This window comes from Propithecus coquereli, unplaced genomic scaffold, assembly GCF_000956105.1.
Source record: "Propithecus coquereli isolate 6110/MARCELLA unplaced genomic scaffold, Pcoq_1.0 Scaffold126, whole genome shotgun sequence".
Taxonomy (NCBI): domain Eukaryota; kingdom Metazoa; phylum Chordata; class Mammalia; order Primates; family Indriidae; genus Propithecus; species Propithecus coquereli.
This window is the reverse complement of record NW_012136747.1, coordinates 3,621,338-3,639,509: the sequence shown is the minus strand read 5'-3', so window position 1 is coordinate 3,639,509 and position 18,172 is coordinate 3,621,338. Positions and strand designations below refer to the sequence as shown.

Sequence of the window (18,172 nt, the reverse complement as noted above, 5' to 3'; positions counted from 1 at the left end):
GGGTGGGGGCCGCCTGGGTCACCCAGGGGAAGTGGGGGTGCAGGGGGCGGGAGCCGCCTGTGTAGGGCTGGACAGAGGCTCCCAGGTGTGGGAGAGGCCAGGGGCAGAGGCCAAGCCCACTGCTTCCCCACACCCCTCACATGGCCCGGTGCAGGGCCGCTCTCCAGGAGACGCTGGGAACCGGGTGACTGAGACAGGGCATGAGGGGGCGTCTTCTCGCCCGAGTGGCAGGGGATTTCCCCAGAGCCCTCTGGGCCAGCAAGCCCCCCACGCCCTGGGACCCCAGGACCCCAGCTCAAAGTCGTGCTCAGGGGGAGGAGGGGCTGTGGCCTGCGGGAACCTCCTGGCAGGCAGCTTGGAGGAGGAGGAAAAGCTACTCCCCTCTGGCCGGCAGAGGCTTAGCAGAGGCCAGGGCAGGGGGCTGCGCCCTGAAAACCGGAGATGGGAGAGGCAGAGAGGAGGCTGCTCCTGGGGCTGGGCAGGATCCTCGTGCTGACTGGGCGGCCTCTCCCCACCGTCCCCATCCCAGCACAAGCAAAGCGCTGGCTGGAGTAAACCCTGAGGGAAGCTTTTCTTCTCTTGTCTGTAGGCCCAGCTGAGGCCAAAGTCCAGGCCAGAGAGAGGGCAGGGCTGAGTTCACACTCAGGGCCTGGGTGGCCCGAGAGGGGCTGTGGCCTCCCTCCCTGGCCTCAGTGCCGATGTCCCAGGCGGGATGGTGGCCGTGGCCAGGGCCTGGGGTCTGCAGGGAGCCGGGCTTGGGAGCAGGCCCCAGTCGGGCCTAGGGAGCGACCGCCTTCTCCTGGAGTGAGGCCTCAGTGATCTCTTCCTGTCCCTATCTGTGTCTGTGCCTGTCTCTCTGGGCCCCTCCACCTCCCCTGCTCCCTCTCCTGTCCCCACCTGCCCCCACTCTGCATCTCCCACACTCTCTGTGTCTGTCCCCCTGAGCCCGTCCCACTCCCTCTCTTGTCTGTCTTTGTCATCATCCTTCTGTGTCCTGGCTGTCTCTTGCCGGCTGTCCTCTGTCTTCCGTTTGTGTCTCTGGTCTGTCCCTGCCTCCTTCCTTGCTTCATTTCTGCCTCTGTATCCTTTTATCTCCGTCTCTGTCTCTGTCTCCGTCTCTGTCTCTGCGTCTCCCTGTCTCTCGTCTCCCTCTGTCTCCCTCTCCCGGTGTCTCCCTGCTGGACCTCCTCTGTCTCCCCTCTCCCACCCGCTGTCCCCCCTCCCTGTCCCTGTCCTCTCCTCCCGTTGGTCACAGGTGGGCTCCTTCTTCATGATCAACCTGTGCCTCGTTGTCATAGCGACCCAGTTCTCGGAGACCAAGCAGCGGGAGCACCGGCTGATGCTGGAGCAGCGGCAGCGCTACCTGTCCTCCAGCACGGTGGCCAGCTACGCCGAGCCCGGCGACTGCTACGAGGAGATCTTCCAGTACGTCTGCCACATCCTGCGCAAGGCCAAGCGCCGCGCCCTGGGCCTCTACCAGGCCCTGCAGAGCCGGCGCCAGGCCCTGGGCCCGGGGGTCCCTGCTCCCACCAAGCCCGGGCCCCACGCCAAGGAGCCCAGGCACTACAGTAAGTGGCCCTGCTTGTTAACTGGGGATGCAGAAGGGCGCTGTGCGCAAAGGTGTCGCACCTGCCCTGCCAGGAGAGGAGTCCAGCGGGCTCAGACTTCTAGGGTTTCAATTCACGCTCAGCCGTTTCCTCCACAGCCCTCCCCGCCCTCTCCCTTCCCCGTCACCTGCCAGAGCCTGCCCTGGGCCAGCCGTGAGGTCAGGGGACTCTCCCTTGCCCTGAGGAATTCCCTCCGATCGCTGTGTGTGTAGACACGGACTCTGCCCCTGGGATCCACACTTGCAAGAAATGAACAATTTTCTGTCCTCGGTCTCATAAAACTAAAGTTCCTCCCCCACCGCGGCCCGCCTCGCCCTGCGCTCTGGGTTCCTGCTGTGGTCTCCTGCTCCCCACCCGCACACCCGAGCAGCGACGTTGGGCAGCTGGCACAGGGGCCGTGGGCCTGCCCACAGAGGCGTGGCATGGTGGGGACACATTCCACCCTGTGCTCTGCCCCCTCCACTGCCCAGGCTCCACTGTGGATGGGAGTTTCTGGGCGTTAGATTTTTCAGCCTGGGACGGGCTCTCCTGCTCATTACTGCATCTGTTCCAGGAAATGGTCTTGGGAGTAACATTATCCCTGGTTTTCAGATGGGAAAACTAAGGCCCAGGGTGATGCAGGGAGTCACCTAAGGTGTCGTAGGGTCTTGGGATGTCAGAGTTGCCAGGGCTTTGCTGAGCACCTGCCCAAGTGGAAACCAGCCACTCCCTTAGGAGGAGGCAAACCCAGGCCACGGCAGGGCCCTGCCCCTGGCCCGCCCCTTTCTCTCCCGTTGGTGCTGAAAGGGACGTCAGCCTGCGTTGGCACTGACCCTGGAGCCGCTGGAAAGTGCACTGTGCCCCAACCTTGAGCAGGCTTGGCTCCTGGCTGTAAAGTGAGGATAGGGGAGCCCTAGCACGTGGTCACGAGCCGTGGGAGCCACCCACCTCAGGCTCTGCCGCGGCAAGCCCTGCTCTTCCGGCTCTCACGTCCTGGGAGTCATATTCCTGGGAGGCAGGCAGGAGAATTCGTCCTCAGAGCTGCCACCCACCCATCCTCGGGTGCCAGCCGTCCAGGTGTGGTCTTGGAGGAGGCCTCAGGCGGCCTGTGAGCCGGCCCAGCACAGGGAAGGGGCAGCTGGGGTCTGGGCAAGGCTGGCACCTGCCTTTCTGGGGGGCATGAGGGAGGTGTGTTTACTTGGGGGGGCTTCCTGCTGCCCCCCACCCTCTCCTGGAACTTGTGCGGAGGGAAGTCCCAGGGGAACTTCTAGAGGAAGGCCTTGGCCCTGACCCCGGGAGTCTGTGCCTCGTCCTCTCCCTGGGAAACAAGAGTCGGTGCAGCCCGGGTCCGTGGGGGGCAGGGAGTGGGGCTGGGCAGGGCTGTGACCTGTCCTCCGGGCTGAGGTGGGACCGAGCCCTGGGCTTCTGGTCGCCTGCCCCAAGCTCAGGGACACTTGCTCAGGGGTCGGGGGTGTTTGCAGGCAAGTGCGGACATGAAGGGCGACCTTCTGTGCTTTTCTCTCCCTTTAATGTTATTTTTTTTGCTTACACAAGCAAAAGCAAAATGTGTTTATTCTAGGAACATATGGAAATACATAAAGAAGAAGTAAATCAGGCATAAATCAGGCAGAGGGAGACCTCTCTGGCCCCTCTTTGAAATGGTTCACGGTCACAGAACTTGAGTCCAAGGCCAGCCCAGGCCCCTTGAATGATGCCTGGCCAGCGAAGGGGGTGAAAGTTCCTGCCCCCCTGTTGGCCCCCTGCCTGCTCCCCGCAACCTTCCCCCGCCCCTCCTGGGGGCGTCCAGAGGAAGGGCCTGGGAAGCAAGCCCGTGCCCAGGCAGGAGAACTAGCACGCCACGGCCACCTTGGCCTCCTCCACGCGTGCGGGTCCGGCTCCTTCAGAATCACATCCAGTCCCCACGCTCCTTGACTGGAGCTCTGGGAGGCTTTGTTCAGTGACGACCCAGGGCCTTGGTCAGGAGCGATGGGCTGTTACCGTGGATGCGTGCACCAGGCACTGTGCTGGCCCCACCACAGGTGTTAATGGCGAGAATCCTCCCATAGCCCGCGAGGGGTGCTCCTGCCCCCTTCCACGCAGGGCAGACGAGGTCCACAGAGGCAAAGCCATTCCCCCAGGAACCCCGGCCTCCGGGCCTCCCGTCCTGCCAGGTGGGACCGGCTCGCTCCTGGCCGACCCTGTGGGCTGTGGGAGCCCAGCGCGAGGGGCTGCGTCCCAGGGGTGGGTTTGGCCTGGGGTGGGCACTGACCTGCCCCTCTTTGCTTTTCAGAGGCGTGCCCGCGACACAGCCCCCTGGACCCGACACCCCATGCCCTGGTGCAGCCCATCTCCGCCACGCTGGCCTCGGACCCTGCCAGCTGCCCCCGCTGCCAGCACGAGGCAGGCCGGCGGCCCTCGGGCCTGGGCAGCACCGACTCGGGCCAGGAGGGCTCAGGCTCCAGCGACTCCGGTGGCTGCGAGGATGAGGCGGATGGGGATGGGGCCCAGAGCAGCGAGGATGGGGTGTCCTCGGGACTGGGGAAGGAGGACGAGGAGGAGCAGGTGGATGGGGCGGCCCAGCTCTGCGGAGCTGTGTGGCGCGAGACACGAGCCAAGCTGCGGGGCATTGTGGACAGCAAGTACTTCAACCGCGGCATCATGATGGCCATTCTGGTCAACACCGTCAGCATGGGCATCGAGCACCACGAGCAGGCCAGTGCGCGGCGCCGTCTCGGGGCTGGGTGTGGGGGAAGGGCTGGGCACCCGGACCCCTGCCAGGCCAGGTTTGTGCGTCTGTCCTCCCGCCGGGGCTGGGTCCAGTTTATCACGTGACCGTGGTGCCCAGCCCAGGGCCGAGCGCAGAGGAGGGAGGGAATCAGGTGTCTGCTGAGAATGGATGAGTGAACGCGCGAACCCTGACAGGGCCGGACCTCTTGGGGCTTCTTTTCCTCCTAAGCTGTTCAGCCTGGACACCAAAGCACCCACAGACGGTCCCTGCCAGTCTCTGCCCGATGTGACTTCTGTTCCTCCCCTCTTTCCCTGAGCCTCTGTCTGTTGTCCCCAGACAGCAGGAGTGGCCTTTCCAGAGGGCCGGTCTGGTTGGGATCTCCCCTGCCCCCAAACTTCCATCACTCCCACTGACCGTCCCACTGACCCTCAAGGCCCCTCCTCTGTGCGCACGACGCACCTTTGCCAGGTGGGGCATCCTCTTGTCCCCATCTCAACGACTCCACCCCCAGTCCCACAGCCCTGAGTTGGCCTGGTGTCGGCTCTCCCCATCTCCCTCCTCGGCGGTCCTGTGGTCTGGATGCCAGGGCACAGGAGCGCTGGCTGAGGTGCGCCCCAGGCCCCCAGGCCATCGGCAGAACTGCGGGGGGGCTTCCAGGAGAGAGGAGTTCAGAGAAGGGGGACCCAAGGGGATAGATGGTACATGGGGGAGGGGACAGGTTCCAGGAGGTGGCAGGAGCCCGGGGAGGACGTGAACGAGAGGAGAGGAGGGCACCTGTGGGGACATAGCGGGGAGGGGCCACACCAGGGGTGACAGCCTGGATGGCAAGTCCAGTCCTGGCTCCGTTTGGAGAAGTACCATTTTCTGGCTCCAACCAGAACCAACCCCCGGGTGGGGGCTCTGGACCCACACCCCGCCCTGGGAGGGCACCCCATGTGGCAGCCGGCAACCCCGAGGCCCAGGGAGGAGAAGTCACTGGCCTGAGGTCCCACAACCAGGCAGGGGTTTGGGATTGTCACATCCCCTTTGCTTCCCTGCTGCCCTCTTTCTGCGAGGCTGCCCCCAGCCCGCCGCCCTCGTGGGGGCCACGTTCTCATTTCCCTCTTCATTAGCTCACCCGGCACAGGCTCCATTCAATTTACTTAAATGCGGCCCCTGGGGCTGCTGCCACACTCTGTTCAGAGCTGCTGGTTTGCCAGCCATTCCAGCTTAATTAAAAAGGTCCCCGGGGAGGGCTCTCTGCAGGGCAAAGCTGGAGAGACAGGCGGCCCACACCCCTTGCCTAGAGGCCGGCCTCTGGCCCATGCCTGACCCGGCCTGCCAGGGGGCAAAGGCCCCACTGGGAACAAGTGCCTTTGGGCTGCCGGCTCCAGTGTCTGTGCGGGGCAGCACCTAGGGGCCTGTGACAGCCCTGCTGCACCAGAGCCTGGGCACTGTGTTTGCCAGTGGCTTGCCGGAACCAGCTTGGGAAAGCCACTTTTCTAACACTCAGGAATTTTGCAAGCCAGTCGTCACACAGTTGGTAGCTTGAAATCGACCATGGAGGGAGTATTTACACCATGGAAATCGGCAGGTGCTACAGATCAGGGCTATTTTTCAGAGGCCTGTTTGCCAGCATACTGCTTGTCCCTGCCTTCTCACCCATCCCCATCCAAGGGGACGCCACGGCCAGGGCAGCTCTGCCCTCTGGTGTAGCCTCTCCCTCTGCCCTCCAGCCAGGCCACACCGTGGTCGCTGCCCAAACCTCCTCAGGGTCTCCCTGTCTGGCCTGTCCCCCTCAGTCCTTCAGCCACATCCTGCCTGAGCAACCGCTCTAACCTCGAACCTGGTGGAGCCTCCGCCCTCAGGCACAGCAGGCATCATGCGTGCTGAAGCCGGCTCTCAGGCAGGCCCCCCAGGCTGAGCGAGGCTGAGCGAGGCTGTTCTCGCTGCTCATCTTCTGCCCAGTCCCAGAGCCCACCTCAGTCTCCTTGTCTGCCAAGCAGGTGTCCTCACCGTGTGCCGTTCGTTCCCAGGGATGGGCCACCGCTTACTGAGCACCTGCCACGTGCCAGGCTCTGGTACCGGCAAACACAACCACCCTCAAGGCAGGGATCCTCCCCTTTGCCCCCACACCCTCGGAAGGCCACTGCTCAGGGAGGCAAAATCGATCGCTCAAAGTTTGGGTCCAGCCCTGGTTCTGCTGTTGACCAGCAGGGTGGCCCTGGGTGAGTCACGTGGCCTCCCTCGGCTGGTGTCCTCATCTGTAAATGGGTGCCTGGACGCCCTCTCGCAGAGAGGCTGGACGGGCCACGTGTGTTAAGGAGGCTGGTGCATAGTAGGTGCTCAATAATCAATTGTTACTTCTGAGCCTTTGGATTGAGCCTACACCACCACCCCGGGTGGGTTTGCCCTGCGCTGTCTGGAGCCGCAAAAAATTAATTAAAGAAAAAGCGAGGGGGAGGCAGAATTGCTAAAACGTTCTTTTTAAAGCAACTCCAGTGACAGCCATTGTTCGGCTGGCTCTGCGCAGGGCCCGCCTGTGGCCCGCTGGTATTTTCGCTGCACTCCCTCGGCTCCCAGACATTGCTCGGCGGGAGACGCGCCGCCCCCGTGTTTATTTTGAGCAGCCCGTCTGAGGTGGCACCCGAAGAGAGAGGTGGCCCAGGGCCGCTGAGGGGGCGCAGGGAAAGACGGGGAGGAGGAGGAGGAGAAGGCAGGTGAACGTGCACAGCCCCTGTCCTGCGGGGATGGCGACAGCCGGGGGAGGCGGCACCCAGGCCCTGCCAGGCCCTGCCAGGCCCTGCACCCCACCCGGCCGACAGGGAGCTCTGTCTCTGTGAGCCACCGAGGGGGTAGGAGGCGAGGGCGCGGCATCTACCGATAGGGGCTGGTCAGCTACCTGTGGTCGTGGGTGCTGAATGAGAGGTGAGATTGCAGGTACCCGAGCCCTTCAGGGTGGCGACTGCTGCTGAAATCACGGGGCGTCAGCAGAGAAAGCACGCTCACCCGGCCCCGCGTGCCGCGGCGCTCTTCCTTGCAGGGACTGGCAGGAGGTGGTGGGTGGAGGGGGACCAGCCAGGCAGGGGCCTGCGTGTGGCTCATGAAGGCTGAGATGATCCTGGGGTCCCCACCCCCTGGATAGCCTGGAGGTGGTGGCCCACGCAGTCTGTGGCTGAGGCTGCGTGTTAGGCAGGTGGGACAGGTCTCCTGGGGTGGCCGGGCCTCTCTAGGGAGGCCAGAGTCCTTCACCATCACCACTGTGACAGTGCCACAGCTCTTCCTGTGTGATCCTTCAGCAACCCTGGGGAGCAGGCGGGGGGGAGGGGTGTCTTATCCCCGCTGGGCAGATGGGGAAGCTGAGGCTCAGCGAGGTGAAATGGCGTGCCCAGGGCTTCCAGGTGAGCGGCTGGCAGAGCCGGGCTCCCAGGTGCCGGGGTCAGTGGTGGACAGTTGAATTGGAGATGAGGGGGCCTGCGTCAGGAAGACGTTGCTCCTAGGAGCGGTGCCTGTCTCAGCGTCTCCCTCTCTGCACACACCCGTCCAAGCCCGTGACTCCTCCCGAGCTGGGCATGGCCACTGTGCAGCCACATCTTGTCCTGGAATTGGAGGATGGCCATCAAATTAGAGAACGAAAAATCAGAGGACAGGGCTGCGTGGTGCAGGGAACCTCCTGGGGTTGGGCAGACCCCAGGCCAGGGCATGGCCACTGGCCCCAGTTCCCAGGGGACTGCATTCAGGGCAGGCTCTTTTCTCCCTTCAGCAGCCCCTGAACCGTCAGATCACTGCCGACCCAGGGCTGGGGTGACTCTGGGAAGAGAAGGATGGGGTGGCTTAGTGGCTGACATTTCAGCTCTGAGGGGGCCCAAGGGAGAGAGGCACCAACATGGGCAGCAGCCAGGGAAGTCTTCCTGGAGGTGGTGGCACTGGGGATGGAACCTGAAGGATGACCAGGAGTTCATCAGTGAGACAGAGGGACAGGTGCAGGGACCAGGAGCACAGGTAACCCCCAAAGGACCCTGAGCCGCTGAGAAGGATGTGCATGAGGGGCGGGGCTGACAGCACAGGAGGCCAGGAGGGCTGTTCATCGGCAAAGGACCTTGAGGCCGGCTTTATCCTTAGGGCAGTGGGGAGCCACAGAAGGCTTCTGAGCAAGTGAAATGGCTGTGCTGAACTGCAGGGGATGGGGTGAGGCCAGAGGGAGACCTGGGTTGAAGATCTGCCTTCACCTTGCCTTCAGGAGCTGCCTGGCCATGACCCTGGGCAGCCACTTCCCTCTGAGCCTCAGGTTCCCTGTCTGTGAAATGGGGATAACCTAGGGCTGTCTGAGGCCCAGCACACCTAGCCCGTGAGAGAGGCTTAACCAACATGAGCTGCCATCAGTATCGTGGGGATTTCTGCTAGGCTGGGGGGGTTCCTGGGGGCCAGCTTGGAGACCCCCCCACCCTCATCTACTCTTGCGGAAATGGCTGGAGGCCGGGCAGCCCCGTGCCGCCCAAGCCTGGCATCAAGCATGGACATGCTGGCCTCACCTGTGGCTTAACCTGTTTTTGTCTGCCCGTCGGCACCTGCCCTTTCACTGGGCTGGTCTCTGCCGTCCGTCCGTCTGCCTGGTCTTTGTGTGTCTCTCACTTTCTGGCTGTACCTCTGACTCCCACAGTGTCACAGAGCTGCTGTCGTGGTCCGTCTTCGCGTCTGTGCCCATGTCTCTCTGTGTCACTGTCTCTCCACACCGCCTTTGCCTCTCACTCCCGCGTCTGCACTTGTCTGTTTGTCCGTCTCTCTCCGTCTCTGCCCTGTCCCTTCCCATATACCTCCCTCCTGGGCTGTCACTTGCCGTGTCTATATTCATCTGCGTGTCCCTCTCCACTCCGCCTCTCTCCCGGAAAAATGCTTGCAGGAGTGACGGACGGCCCATTAGGAGAGGATGAGCAGGTGCGCTGAATGGAGAAACAGCTGCTGCGAGGGAGGCGGGAGGCACGCAGTGACCTTTCAGGAGCCCGTGGCTCCGCGCGTCAGTGGCGGGAGCGTGTGCCGCGTGTGCGGCCCGGAGCCGGCTGATTGCCATCACGGACTGTCAGCGGCCGCATTTTTCATCTCCGCGGACATCGTGTGGGGGGCTGGGAAATCGGTGCTCTGAGCGGCGTCTGGGCCCTGGCTCAGCCAGGACGCCGGCCCACACAGGGGCCCCTCTCAGGGTCCCGCTCTCCTTTGGGGACCATTTCGTGAGTCAAATGTAATTACAGATGGAAATGGGCCCTTCCCCTTTTATCTGGGCTTGAGAGGAACTGGCAGTTTTATTAGATTTCCCAGGCACCAGGCGGGAAGCTGATGGTTGGGTTGTTCTTATGTTTTTTCTTCTCCTTTTAACCTATATGGAATCAAAGTCAGGTCCCTGGGGCTCCCCGTCGCTCAGCCGAGGCCCTGGGCTGGGAGTGGGCAGAGCTTTTGACACTCAGTGCTCCCGCCCCCAGCCTGGCTGGGCCCTCTGCCTGGACACCCTTCTCTCCTCCCTGTCATCGGCTCCCCATCGGCTTTTAAGTCTCTGCTGAGATGCCACTTCCTCCAGGAGTCCTGGCCGCACGAACACTGTTCCCCTGAACCACCCTGGCCTCCCTGGTGTTAGCACGCGCCGGCCTGGTATGTCAGCGGGGTTCGCTGGGCTTTGCTATTCAGCACTGCCCACCCTGGGTAGCACAAGCCCAGCACGTCGTGGACGCTCACATCTGTGGAATGCATGTGGGAATGAATGAATGAATGAATGAATGAATGAGTTTGGGCGGGGTTTCTGTGTGGTAGGAATGGGGCAGTAGTTGGAGTCTGACTTGGTTCAGTGCCCCACCCTGCCACATCCTTGCGGGGGGGCTCTGAGCAAGTCATTTCATGTCTCAGTTTCCCCAGCCTCAGTTTCCTCATCTGTAAAATGGAGATGCTAACCGGTGGTGTGTGTCGAGCTCAGGGAGGGGCACATGGTCAGGGTTGAACAAACGGCCCCCCCATTCTCCGTGATTCGGGCAGGAGTGACCTGCAGCACAGTGAGCAAACACCAGACACTTCACTGGTCCCGGAGGGGAAAGAAGGGGCTGGAGCCTCGTATGACCCTCAGAGGAGAGGCGTGGAATGAACGAGATTGTTCTCTCGACACCCTGGCTTTATGGATAAGGGAACTGAGGCTCAGAGGGGAGAAGGTGGCTCGTCCAGGGTTGCACAGCTGTTTATTGCCCAAACCAGGCCTGGACCCCCCCAGTGCCACTACCATCCCAAATCGTGGCCTATGGTGTGGCCCGTTCCAAACACTGGAGTTCCTCAGATGGTGCCATTTGCACAGCGCCACCTGCTGTTAAAAACCATGAGGTCAACAGCTCCAGGGGCAGAGGGAAGTCTGGCTGGAGGTCTGTGTAGGGGGTAGTCTCCCTCCCACCAGCTGCTGACTATGGGCAGGTCCCATAACCTCCCTGGTCTCAGTGTCCTCCCCTGAGAGTGGTCAAGTGGGCTAGAAGCCGCCACGGGTGTCCCGTGTGCAGGGCTGTGCCTGGCAGGCAGGAAGCGTGTGGTCTCCATCCTCCTTTGGTGGGGCATGGTGTCTCCTGGCACCCATGGTCCTGAGCCGGCCACTGCTGGGCAAGGGGACAGAGGAGGTCTGCATAGGCAGGTGCTGGGGGCTGGGGCCTTGGAGCCGGCTGCCTGGCCCTCTGCAGCCTCAGAAACTGACGATGAGCCTGCAAATGGGGCCCAAGTAAAGCGATGCCTGTGAAGTGCCTAGAACAGTGCCTGGCATGTGGTAAGTGCTCACTAAACGGGTTAGGGTCATGGGTGAACAGGGAGTTTCTAGTGACTCCTGGCCCGCCTTCCGGTCTTGCTCTACATCTAGCCGTGTGACCTCAGGCTGGCCTCTGAGCCTCAGTTTCCTCATCTGTAAAATGGGTACCATAATATCTCCCTCCGTGTGCACCACCAGCGTCATTTCCAAATTCATGGAAGGTCAGCCCTGTGGGCTTCCCCAACCCTGACTATCTCAGTGGACCTCTCAGGAACCCGAGGTGGCAGATTGAGAGGTCCCCAAGGCCATCGTGTATCGGGCGGTGGGGAGACTGAGCTCCGGAGAGAGCACTGACCTTTCAGGCTCACGCAGCCACGGTGGGCGTCCAGAGGGGATCCACGGCAGCCCCTGGCCTGACCGGGTCTCCATTCCCCGCCCCATGCCCCGCAGCCCGAGGAGCTGACCGATGTCCTGGAGATCTGCAACGTGGTCTTCACCAGCATGTTCGCCCTGGAGATGATCCTGAAGCTGGCCGCCTTCGGGCTCTTCGACTACCTGCGCAACCCCTACAACATCTTCGACAGCATCATCGTCATCATCAGGTATCCCTCCCACCACCGCCCAGCAGCAGGGGGCCGAGGAGGGGGACTTAATGTGCAGACCCCAGCCAGCACACAAAGCACGTGAGACGACAAGGGAAACCCAGTGCACTGGAACACGGTGATCAGGAGCGTAAAACACTGTGATTTAGCGTGTATGTGCTTCTGGAGTAATGTGTTAAATAGCAGGATCTAGCACTGGGCTTGGGACTGCCATTATCCCAAAGAGGGGATGAGCATAAATAATACTGAGAAATATCTGCGTCAATTGTCTAGTGACATGAAGAGATCAGTTATTTCGATTGCCCACAAGGTCATAGGTACTGACTGCTAATTCTGTTTACACGCATAGTCAAAAGAAATCTCAAAGAGGACAGTGACATTCATGGGCCTCCTGGACTGTAGCGTAGACTTCTTGGGGGATCCATGGACTCCAGGTTAAAAGCCCCTGATTTAGCTGGTGCCACGGAGCAGCAACCAACCTATTTGTTGGATAGATGAATGAATGAATGGAAGCTCTCTGTCTCTCTGTCCTCCCCTTCTTCCTCTGCCCTCCTCTCCTCCTGGGCTCCCACCGATCCCTCCCGCCTGCCTCCCACCCCTGCCTGCCCCACTGGGCGCAGCATCTGGGAGATCGTGGGGCAGGCGGACGGAGGCCTGTCGGTGCTGCGGACCTTCCGGCTGCTGCGCGTGCTAAAGCTGGTGCGCTTCATGCCTGCGCTGCGGCGCCAGCTCGTGGTGCTCATGAAGACCATGGACAATGTGGCCACCTTCTGCATGCTGCTCATGCTCTTCATCTTCATCTTCAGGTGAGCCCCCCGCCGGGGACCACACCGTTGAGGCCTGGCAGAGCTGTGGGCAGGAGCTTGGGGGATGTGGTTGGTTGAGGTTCTGTACCTGGACCTGGGTGGGAGTCCTGGCACCATCGCTCAATCCCCTATGGCTCTGGGCAAGCACTTCCCCCCGAGCCTCAGTGTTCACGTCTGTAAAATGGGAATAGCACTGCCTCTCCTCCATCTTACTGGGTTGTCCTGACAATGAAACAACGTGGGTGGGCAGAGGGTTTGGTGCTGTGAGTCCCTTGAGCCGCCTTCGTCTCTTCCCCAGCATCCTTGGGATGCACATCTTTGGCTGCAAATTCAGCCTCCGCACGGATACGGGAGACACAGTCCCAGACAGGAAGAACTTCGACTCCCTGCTGTGGGCCATTGTCACAGTGTTCCAGGTGAGTGGCAGCCATGTGTCCATGTATGTCAGGGGAAGTCATCCTGGCAGCAGGGTTGACAGCCCCCACCCCTCCCTGTAGACAGAGGTTGCCCAGAGCCTAGGCCTGGGCTGGGGGTGCCCAAGGGCTGACTGTGTCCTCGCAACAGATCCTCACCCAGGAGGACTGGAACGTCGTCCTCTACAATGGCATGGCCTCCACCTCCCCCTGGGCCTCCCTCTACTTTGTCGCCCTCATGACCTTCGGCAACTATGTACTCTTCAACCTGCTGGTGGCCATCCTGGTGGAGGGCTTCCAGGCGGAGGTGACTGGGGCCCTGGCAGAGGAAGCACCCCCACAAGGCCTGCAAGAGACTGGGCAGGGGAGAGGCAGCCTGGATGGGGGAGGGTTGCAATTCAAACTTCTAGCAGGCCACGTGTCTCCAAAGGAGAGTGTTGCCAATGAGGTGGTGAGCTTCCCATCATAGGAAGCATGCAAATGGGGGCTGTGTCTGGGATGCCTGCCTCTCCCTCAGGGGTATAGGACTAGGCCTCTCTGTCTCTGAGATTCTAAAGCCCCCAAGATCTGGGATTCTGGATCCTCCTTCCTCCATTCTCTGAGGCTTTGGGGACACTTACAGTCAGGCAGATGCGGGTTTGTGGCCTAGGTCCTTGTTAGCTTCTCTCTTCCCTTTTCTGACCCTCAGTTTCTCCAGCTGTAAAATGGAGGTAGAAACACCCATTAAAAAATTCAGGAGGGAAGAAGGGAGGGAGGGAGGGACGGGCCAAGCCGACCTGCGTTCCAACGTGAGGGACGATCTCCCAGGGTGATGCCAATCGCTCCTACTCGGACGAGGACCAGAGCTCATCCAACTTGGAGGAGTTTGACAAGCTCCAGGAGGTCCTGGACAGCGGTGGAGGTAAGCAGGCCTCCGTGTGTCACCTAGGGGGCCAAAGCCTTCCCCAGAGCTCCAGGTGGGGAGGGCACAACATCTGGCTTCCTCCTCAAACCCAGGCTCAGGGACCGCTAATTCTCTGTGGTTTGTTGTTTATGTTCATAACCAAAAGAAATGCTAAATCTCAAAAAGAGGACAGTGATGTTCATGGGCCATGTGGATTCTAGCCACAGGGGCACGGCAGCCCCTGCACCCCTCCACACAACGTGGTCTCTTGGTTAGAGCCTTGGGCGTGGCCTGGGTTCTGGCCCTGCCTGGCAGCACTGGGAAGCTAGCCTGGGAACAAGCCTCCCCCAAGCCAAGCCCAGGATCCTTCTTGGTGACCAGGGCAGACTGTCTGCCTGTTTCCCGCAGTGGGCTCGGGAGTGAGGTGCCCATGCTGGGTGAAGCTCCAGGCTGGCCCTGAACACAGAGGCAAGGGGTCCGCACACACCTAAACAAAGCTGAGAGCCCTGCGGGTGGGGAGCAGGGGAGGCACATGTGTTGGGTGCAACCGGGAAGACTTCTTGGTGGCAGAAGTCTCCTGAGAAAAGCTCTCCTTTTCTGTTTCGTCCATGTCTGTTTCTGTCTCATGGCTTCCCTTGTTCCTGTTCTGTCTGCCATCTGTCCCGCCCTCTGTCCCCATCTCCCTTCTCCAGACCCCAAGCTCTGCCCAATCCCCATGACCCCCAATGGGCACCTGGACCCCAGCCTCCCACTGGCTGGGCATCTGGGTGCTGCCGGGGCTGCGGTACCGGCCCCCCGCCTCGCACTGCAGCCGGACCCTGTGCTGGTGGCCCTGGGCTCCCGAAAGAGCAGCGTCATGTCTCTGGGGAGGATGAGCTATGACCAGCGCTCCCTGGTGAGTCCTTGCGGGGTGCTCTGGATGGGCATTGCCTGCTGGGGTGTGTGTTGAGGACCTTGAAGAGAGGGACCTGCCAGTCCAGCCGCTCTGGTGCCCAGGCTTAAGGCACTGGACTGCCCAGCCCAAACCAGGCAGGGACCACGTCTGTCGCAATTCTGGGCGCCCAGTGCCAGAGCAGGTGCTGGCAGTCAGGAATGAACGAATAGATGGTGTTAGCGGGTCTGGTGCAGAGAACTGGATTTTCATCTCGGCAGCAGTGCATAGATAAGGAGCTGGGCTTTGGGGTCAGGCAGACTCGAGCTTGAACCTGGCCTCTGCCACCTCCAAGCTGTGTGACAATGAGCAAATTACTGCCCTTCTCTAAGCCCGTGTCTGTGGTAGCAGGAGGGGATGTAAGCTCCCAGTAGATGTGCCCGTGTGTCCCTGTGGTTGTGGGTGGAGTGACAGGCAGGACAGGGAGAGGACCCCTGGGGTCGAGTCCATACCATAATCGCTGGCTGGGCAGGTGGCCCTCTCAGAGCCACAGCGGGGCAGGCGGGCTGCCTTCAGTTGCTGCAGTCGTTGGTTCGCGTGTGGGGCTCTGACCCAGCCGCGGGCCTCCTCCCAGTCCAGCTCCAGGAGCTCCTACTATGGGCCGTGGGGCCGCAGCGGGGCCTGGGCCAGCCGCCGCTCCAGCTGGAACAGCCTCAAGCACAAGCCACCGTCGGCGGAACATGAGTCCCTGCTGTCGGCGGAGCGCAGCGGCGGCCGGGCCTGCGAGGGCGCAGGGGACGAGGCGCTGCCACGCGCTGTGCCCCTGCACGCCCCGCACACGCACCACGCGCATCACGGGCCGCACCTGGCGCACCGTCACCGCCACCACCGGCGGACGCTGTCCCTCGACACTAGGGACTCGGTGGACCTGGCCGAGCTGATGCCCACCGTGGGCGCCCACCCCAGGGCCGCCTGGAGGGCGGCGGGCCCGGCCCCGGGGCACGAGGACTGCAACGGCAGGATGCCCAGCATCGCCAAGGATGTCTTCACCAAGATGGACGACCGCAGGGACCGCGGGGACGACGAGGAGGAGATCGACTATGTAAGTGCTTCGGGGCGCAGGGGGCCCGGAGAAGCGCGACTGTGACAGGAGGGGCGGGGCCAGAGTGGGCGGGCCAGAGGGGCGTGGCCGGAGGGGATAGGGCTTCAGGTGAGTAAGCCAGGAGGGGCGGGGCCCGGACTGCTGACACCTGAGCTGGGCCCGCCCCTGGGAGAGAAACCCTCCCAGCCTGCTCTGGGTGGGCCGAGAGTTCCGGGGTCATCCAGCATCCCCAGTTTGCTGGATGGCCGGCGTGGCGGGGATGGGCAGCTCTACATTGCGCTGACCCTCCTGTGCTCCGTGCTTCCCTTGCTAGACCCTGTGCTTCCGCGTGCGCAAGATGATCGACGTCTACAAGCCTGACTGGTGCGAGGTCCGCGAGGACTGGTCTGTCTACCTCTTCTCTCCTGAGAACAGGTGGGCGGGGCCAGGTGTGGGTGAGGGTTAGAGAAGGGGTGACATGTCTGGGAGGGACAGATCTCTGCAAAGGCAGGCAAGGCCACTGGTGGCACCACTGGCGGATCCTCGTGGCCCAGGGGTGGGAAGTCTGCAGGGCACTGGGCAGGTCCAGGCTTTCCTGGGCATCTCCCCTCGTCTAGGTCATCCCTGTGTGGGGCACCAGGTTGGATAGATCCTCGAGTAGCCTGCGGTGCTCACTCCAGAGGGGGCATCAGAAGGCTTCCTGGAGGAGGAGGCCCTTGTGCTGGGCTTTGGAGGCAGATGGCATTTCATTGGGTACAGCAGGGGTTGTGAAGAGGCGGAAGCTGGTCCAGGTGGAGAGAGCAGCCTGAGGGAGGGTCTAGGGGTAGAAGCAGAGGGTATCAGGCATTGTGGTGTCCTCGTGACAGTGGTCAGGGATTTGGGCCAGCGTTTGTAAAGCCTTGAGTGCCAGGGCAAGCTGGGTGCCCTCCATGGTGTGGGCATGTGGTCCGCGGGGGCAGCTCCAGGTGAGCACCCTGAGCAGATGCAAAGTTGCACCTGTTGCATGGCCAGAGCAGAAGAGAGGGGTCACTTCCTCTGGGCCAGGTCTGTACTCACTCCTGGGCCCCCTACCTTCCTCCTGGTCAGGGTGGGAGGCAAACTGACACTCGCATGGCCCCCTGACCTCCCTGCCCAGGTTCCGAGTTCTGTGTCAGACCATCATTGCCCACAAGCTCTTCGACTATGTTGTCCTGGCCTTCATCTTCCTCAACTGCATCACCATCGCCCTGGAGCGCCCCCAGATAGAGGCTGGCAGCACTGTGAGTGGCTGCTGCCCTTGGGCAGGGCAAGGGGCCAGGCAAAGGGACAAGACACCTGGGCCTTCGGGGGGCAGCGTGCCAGGGCTGAGGGGGCTGGGAGCTCAGCATGCTCACTGAGCGCCATGGAGGGGAGTGTGGCAGGGAGCTTGCCTCCAGAGACAGTGAAGGCTGCCTTGAACCGAGAGGTGGCAGCCTCTCCTGGATGCCCTTTGGCCAAAGCAGAGGCTGCCCAGGTGGTTGGGCAGTTCTGGGAGCCCCTGGACCCACATATGTCCCGTGTCTTTCAGGAACGCATCTTCCTCACCGTGTCCAACTACATCTTCACAGCCATCTTCGTGGGCGAGATGACACTGAAGGTAGCTCCCAACTTCACCTGGGACTGTTGCCACCCCCAGCTCAGGTCCCTGACCCTGGCCCAGACCCTGCCTCAGCTTGTCACTCGCCTGCCCATCAGCTACGTTCCACACATGGGCCCGGAGCCGTCCCACCCCTCCGCCCCCGGGTGCCAGCCCCTGGGTTTGGCTCCCGGGACCCAGAGAGTGTCAGCCGCCAGGAAGGTGAAGGCAGGGGGCACTGACAGTGTAATGGAGGTACCTTCTGGAGGCGCAGAGGAACATCCCGTCTGGAACGCTTCCCAGAGCGGGTGGCTTTGAATTGAGTTTGCCAGATGTGCCGGGAGAACCTAAAGGGGCGGCCTCCTGGGCCCTGACCCCACCCTCAGAGGGGCGTCCGGAACGGCCCCTGCCCGCCTGCCCCGCCACCTGCCAGACCCGCCCCCTCCGTCCCCCCGCCCCTCCCGGAGCCCGACCTGACTCGCCCCGCCCCCTCGCTGGTGCCGGCCCACCTCACGCTCCTCGCGCCGTCCGGCTGGCCCCGCCCACCGCCCCGCCCCTCTCCGCGGCGGCCCGCCTGACCCCGGCCCCGCCCCCGCCCCCGCCCCAGGTGGTCTCGCTGGGCTTGTACTTCGGCGAGCAGGCCTACCTGCGCAGCAGCTGGAACGTGCTGGACGGCTTCCTCGTCTTCGTGTCGATCATCGACATCGTGGTGTCCGTGGCCTCGGCCGGGGGAGCCAAGATCCTGGGGGTTCTCCGGGTCCTGCGGCTCCTGCGCACCTTACGCCCCCTGCGGTGAGGACCCCTCCTCCTTGGAGGGGGGATGTTGCCGCACTGTACAAGGAAGCCACTAGGGTCTAAGTGGGCCCCTC

The 18,172-nt window shown here is 62.4% G+C and overlaps 1 protein-coding gene across 1 annotated transcript in view; it reads left to right on the top strand.

Annotated features, from left to right (window-relative positions):
• The window catches only part of CACNA1I (calcium channel, voltage-dependent, T type, alpha 1I subunit), a 111,583-nt gene that overhangs the window by 66,418 nt on the left and 26,993 nt on the right, over positions 1 to 18,172 (top strand). Inside the window, exons 8-20 of the mRNA XM_012637977.1 lie at positions 1,256 to 1,568; positions 3,877 to 4,298; positions 11,504 to 11,655; positions 12,276 to 12,461; positions 12,760 to 12,877; positions 13,026 to 13,181; positions 13,682 to 13,775; positions 14,450 to 14,652; positions 15,263 to 15,730; positions 16,044 to 16,144; positions 16,845 to 16,968; positions 17,256 to 17,324; positions 17,911 to 18,095. Of these exons, the coding sequence (XP_012493431.1) occupies positions 1,256 to 1,568; positions 3,877 to 4,298; positions 11,504 to 11,655; positions 12,276 to 12,461; positions 12,760 to 12,877; positions 13,026 to 13,181; positions 13,682 to 13,775; positions 14,450 to 14,652; positions 15,263 to 15,730; positions 16,044 to 16,144; positions 16,845 to 16,968; positions 17,256 to 17,324; positions 17,911 to 18,095 (2,591 nt within the window). The remainder of the gene's footprint in view (positions 1 to 1,255; positions 1,569 to 3,876; positions 4,299 to 11,503; positions 11,656 to 12,275; positions 12,462 to 12,759; positions 12,878 to 13,025; positions 13,182 to 13,681; positions 13,776 to 14,449; positions 14,653 to 15,262; positions 15,731 to 16,043; positions 16,145 to 16,844; positions 16,969 to 17,255; positions 17,325 to 17,910; positions 18,096 to 18,172) is intronic.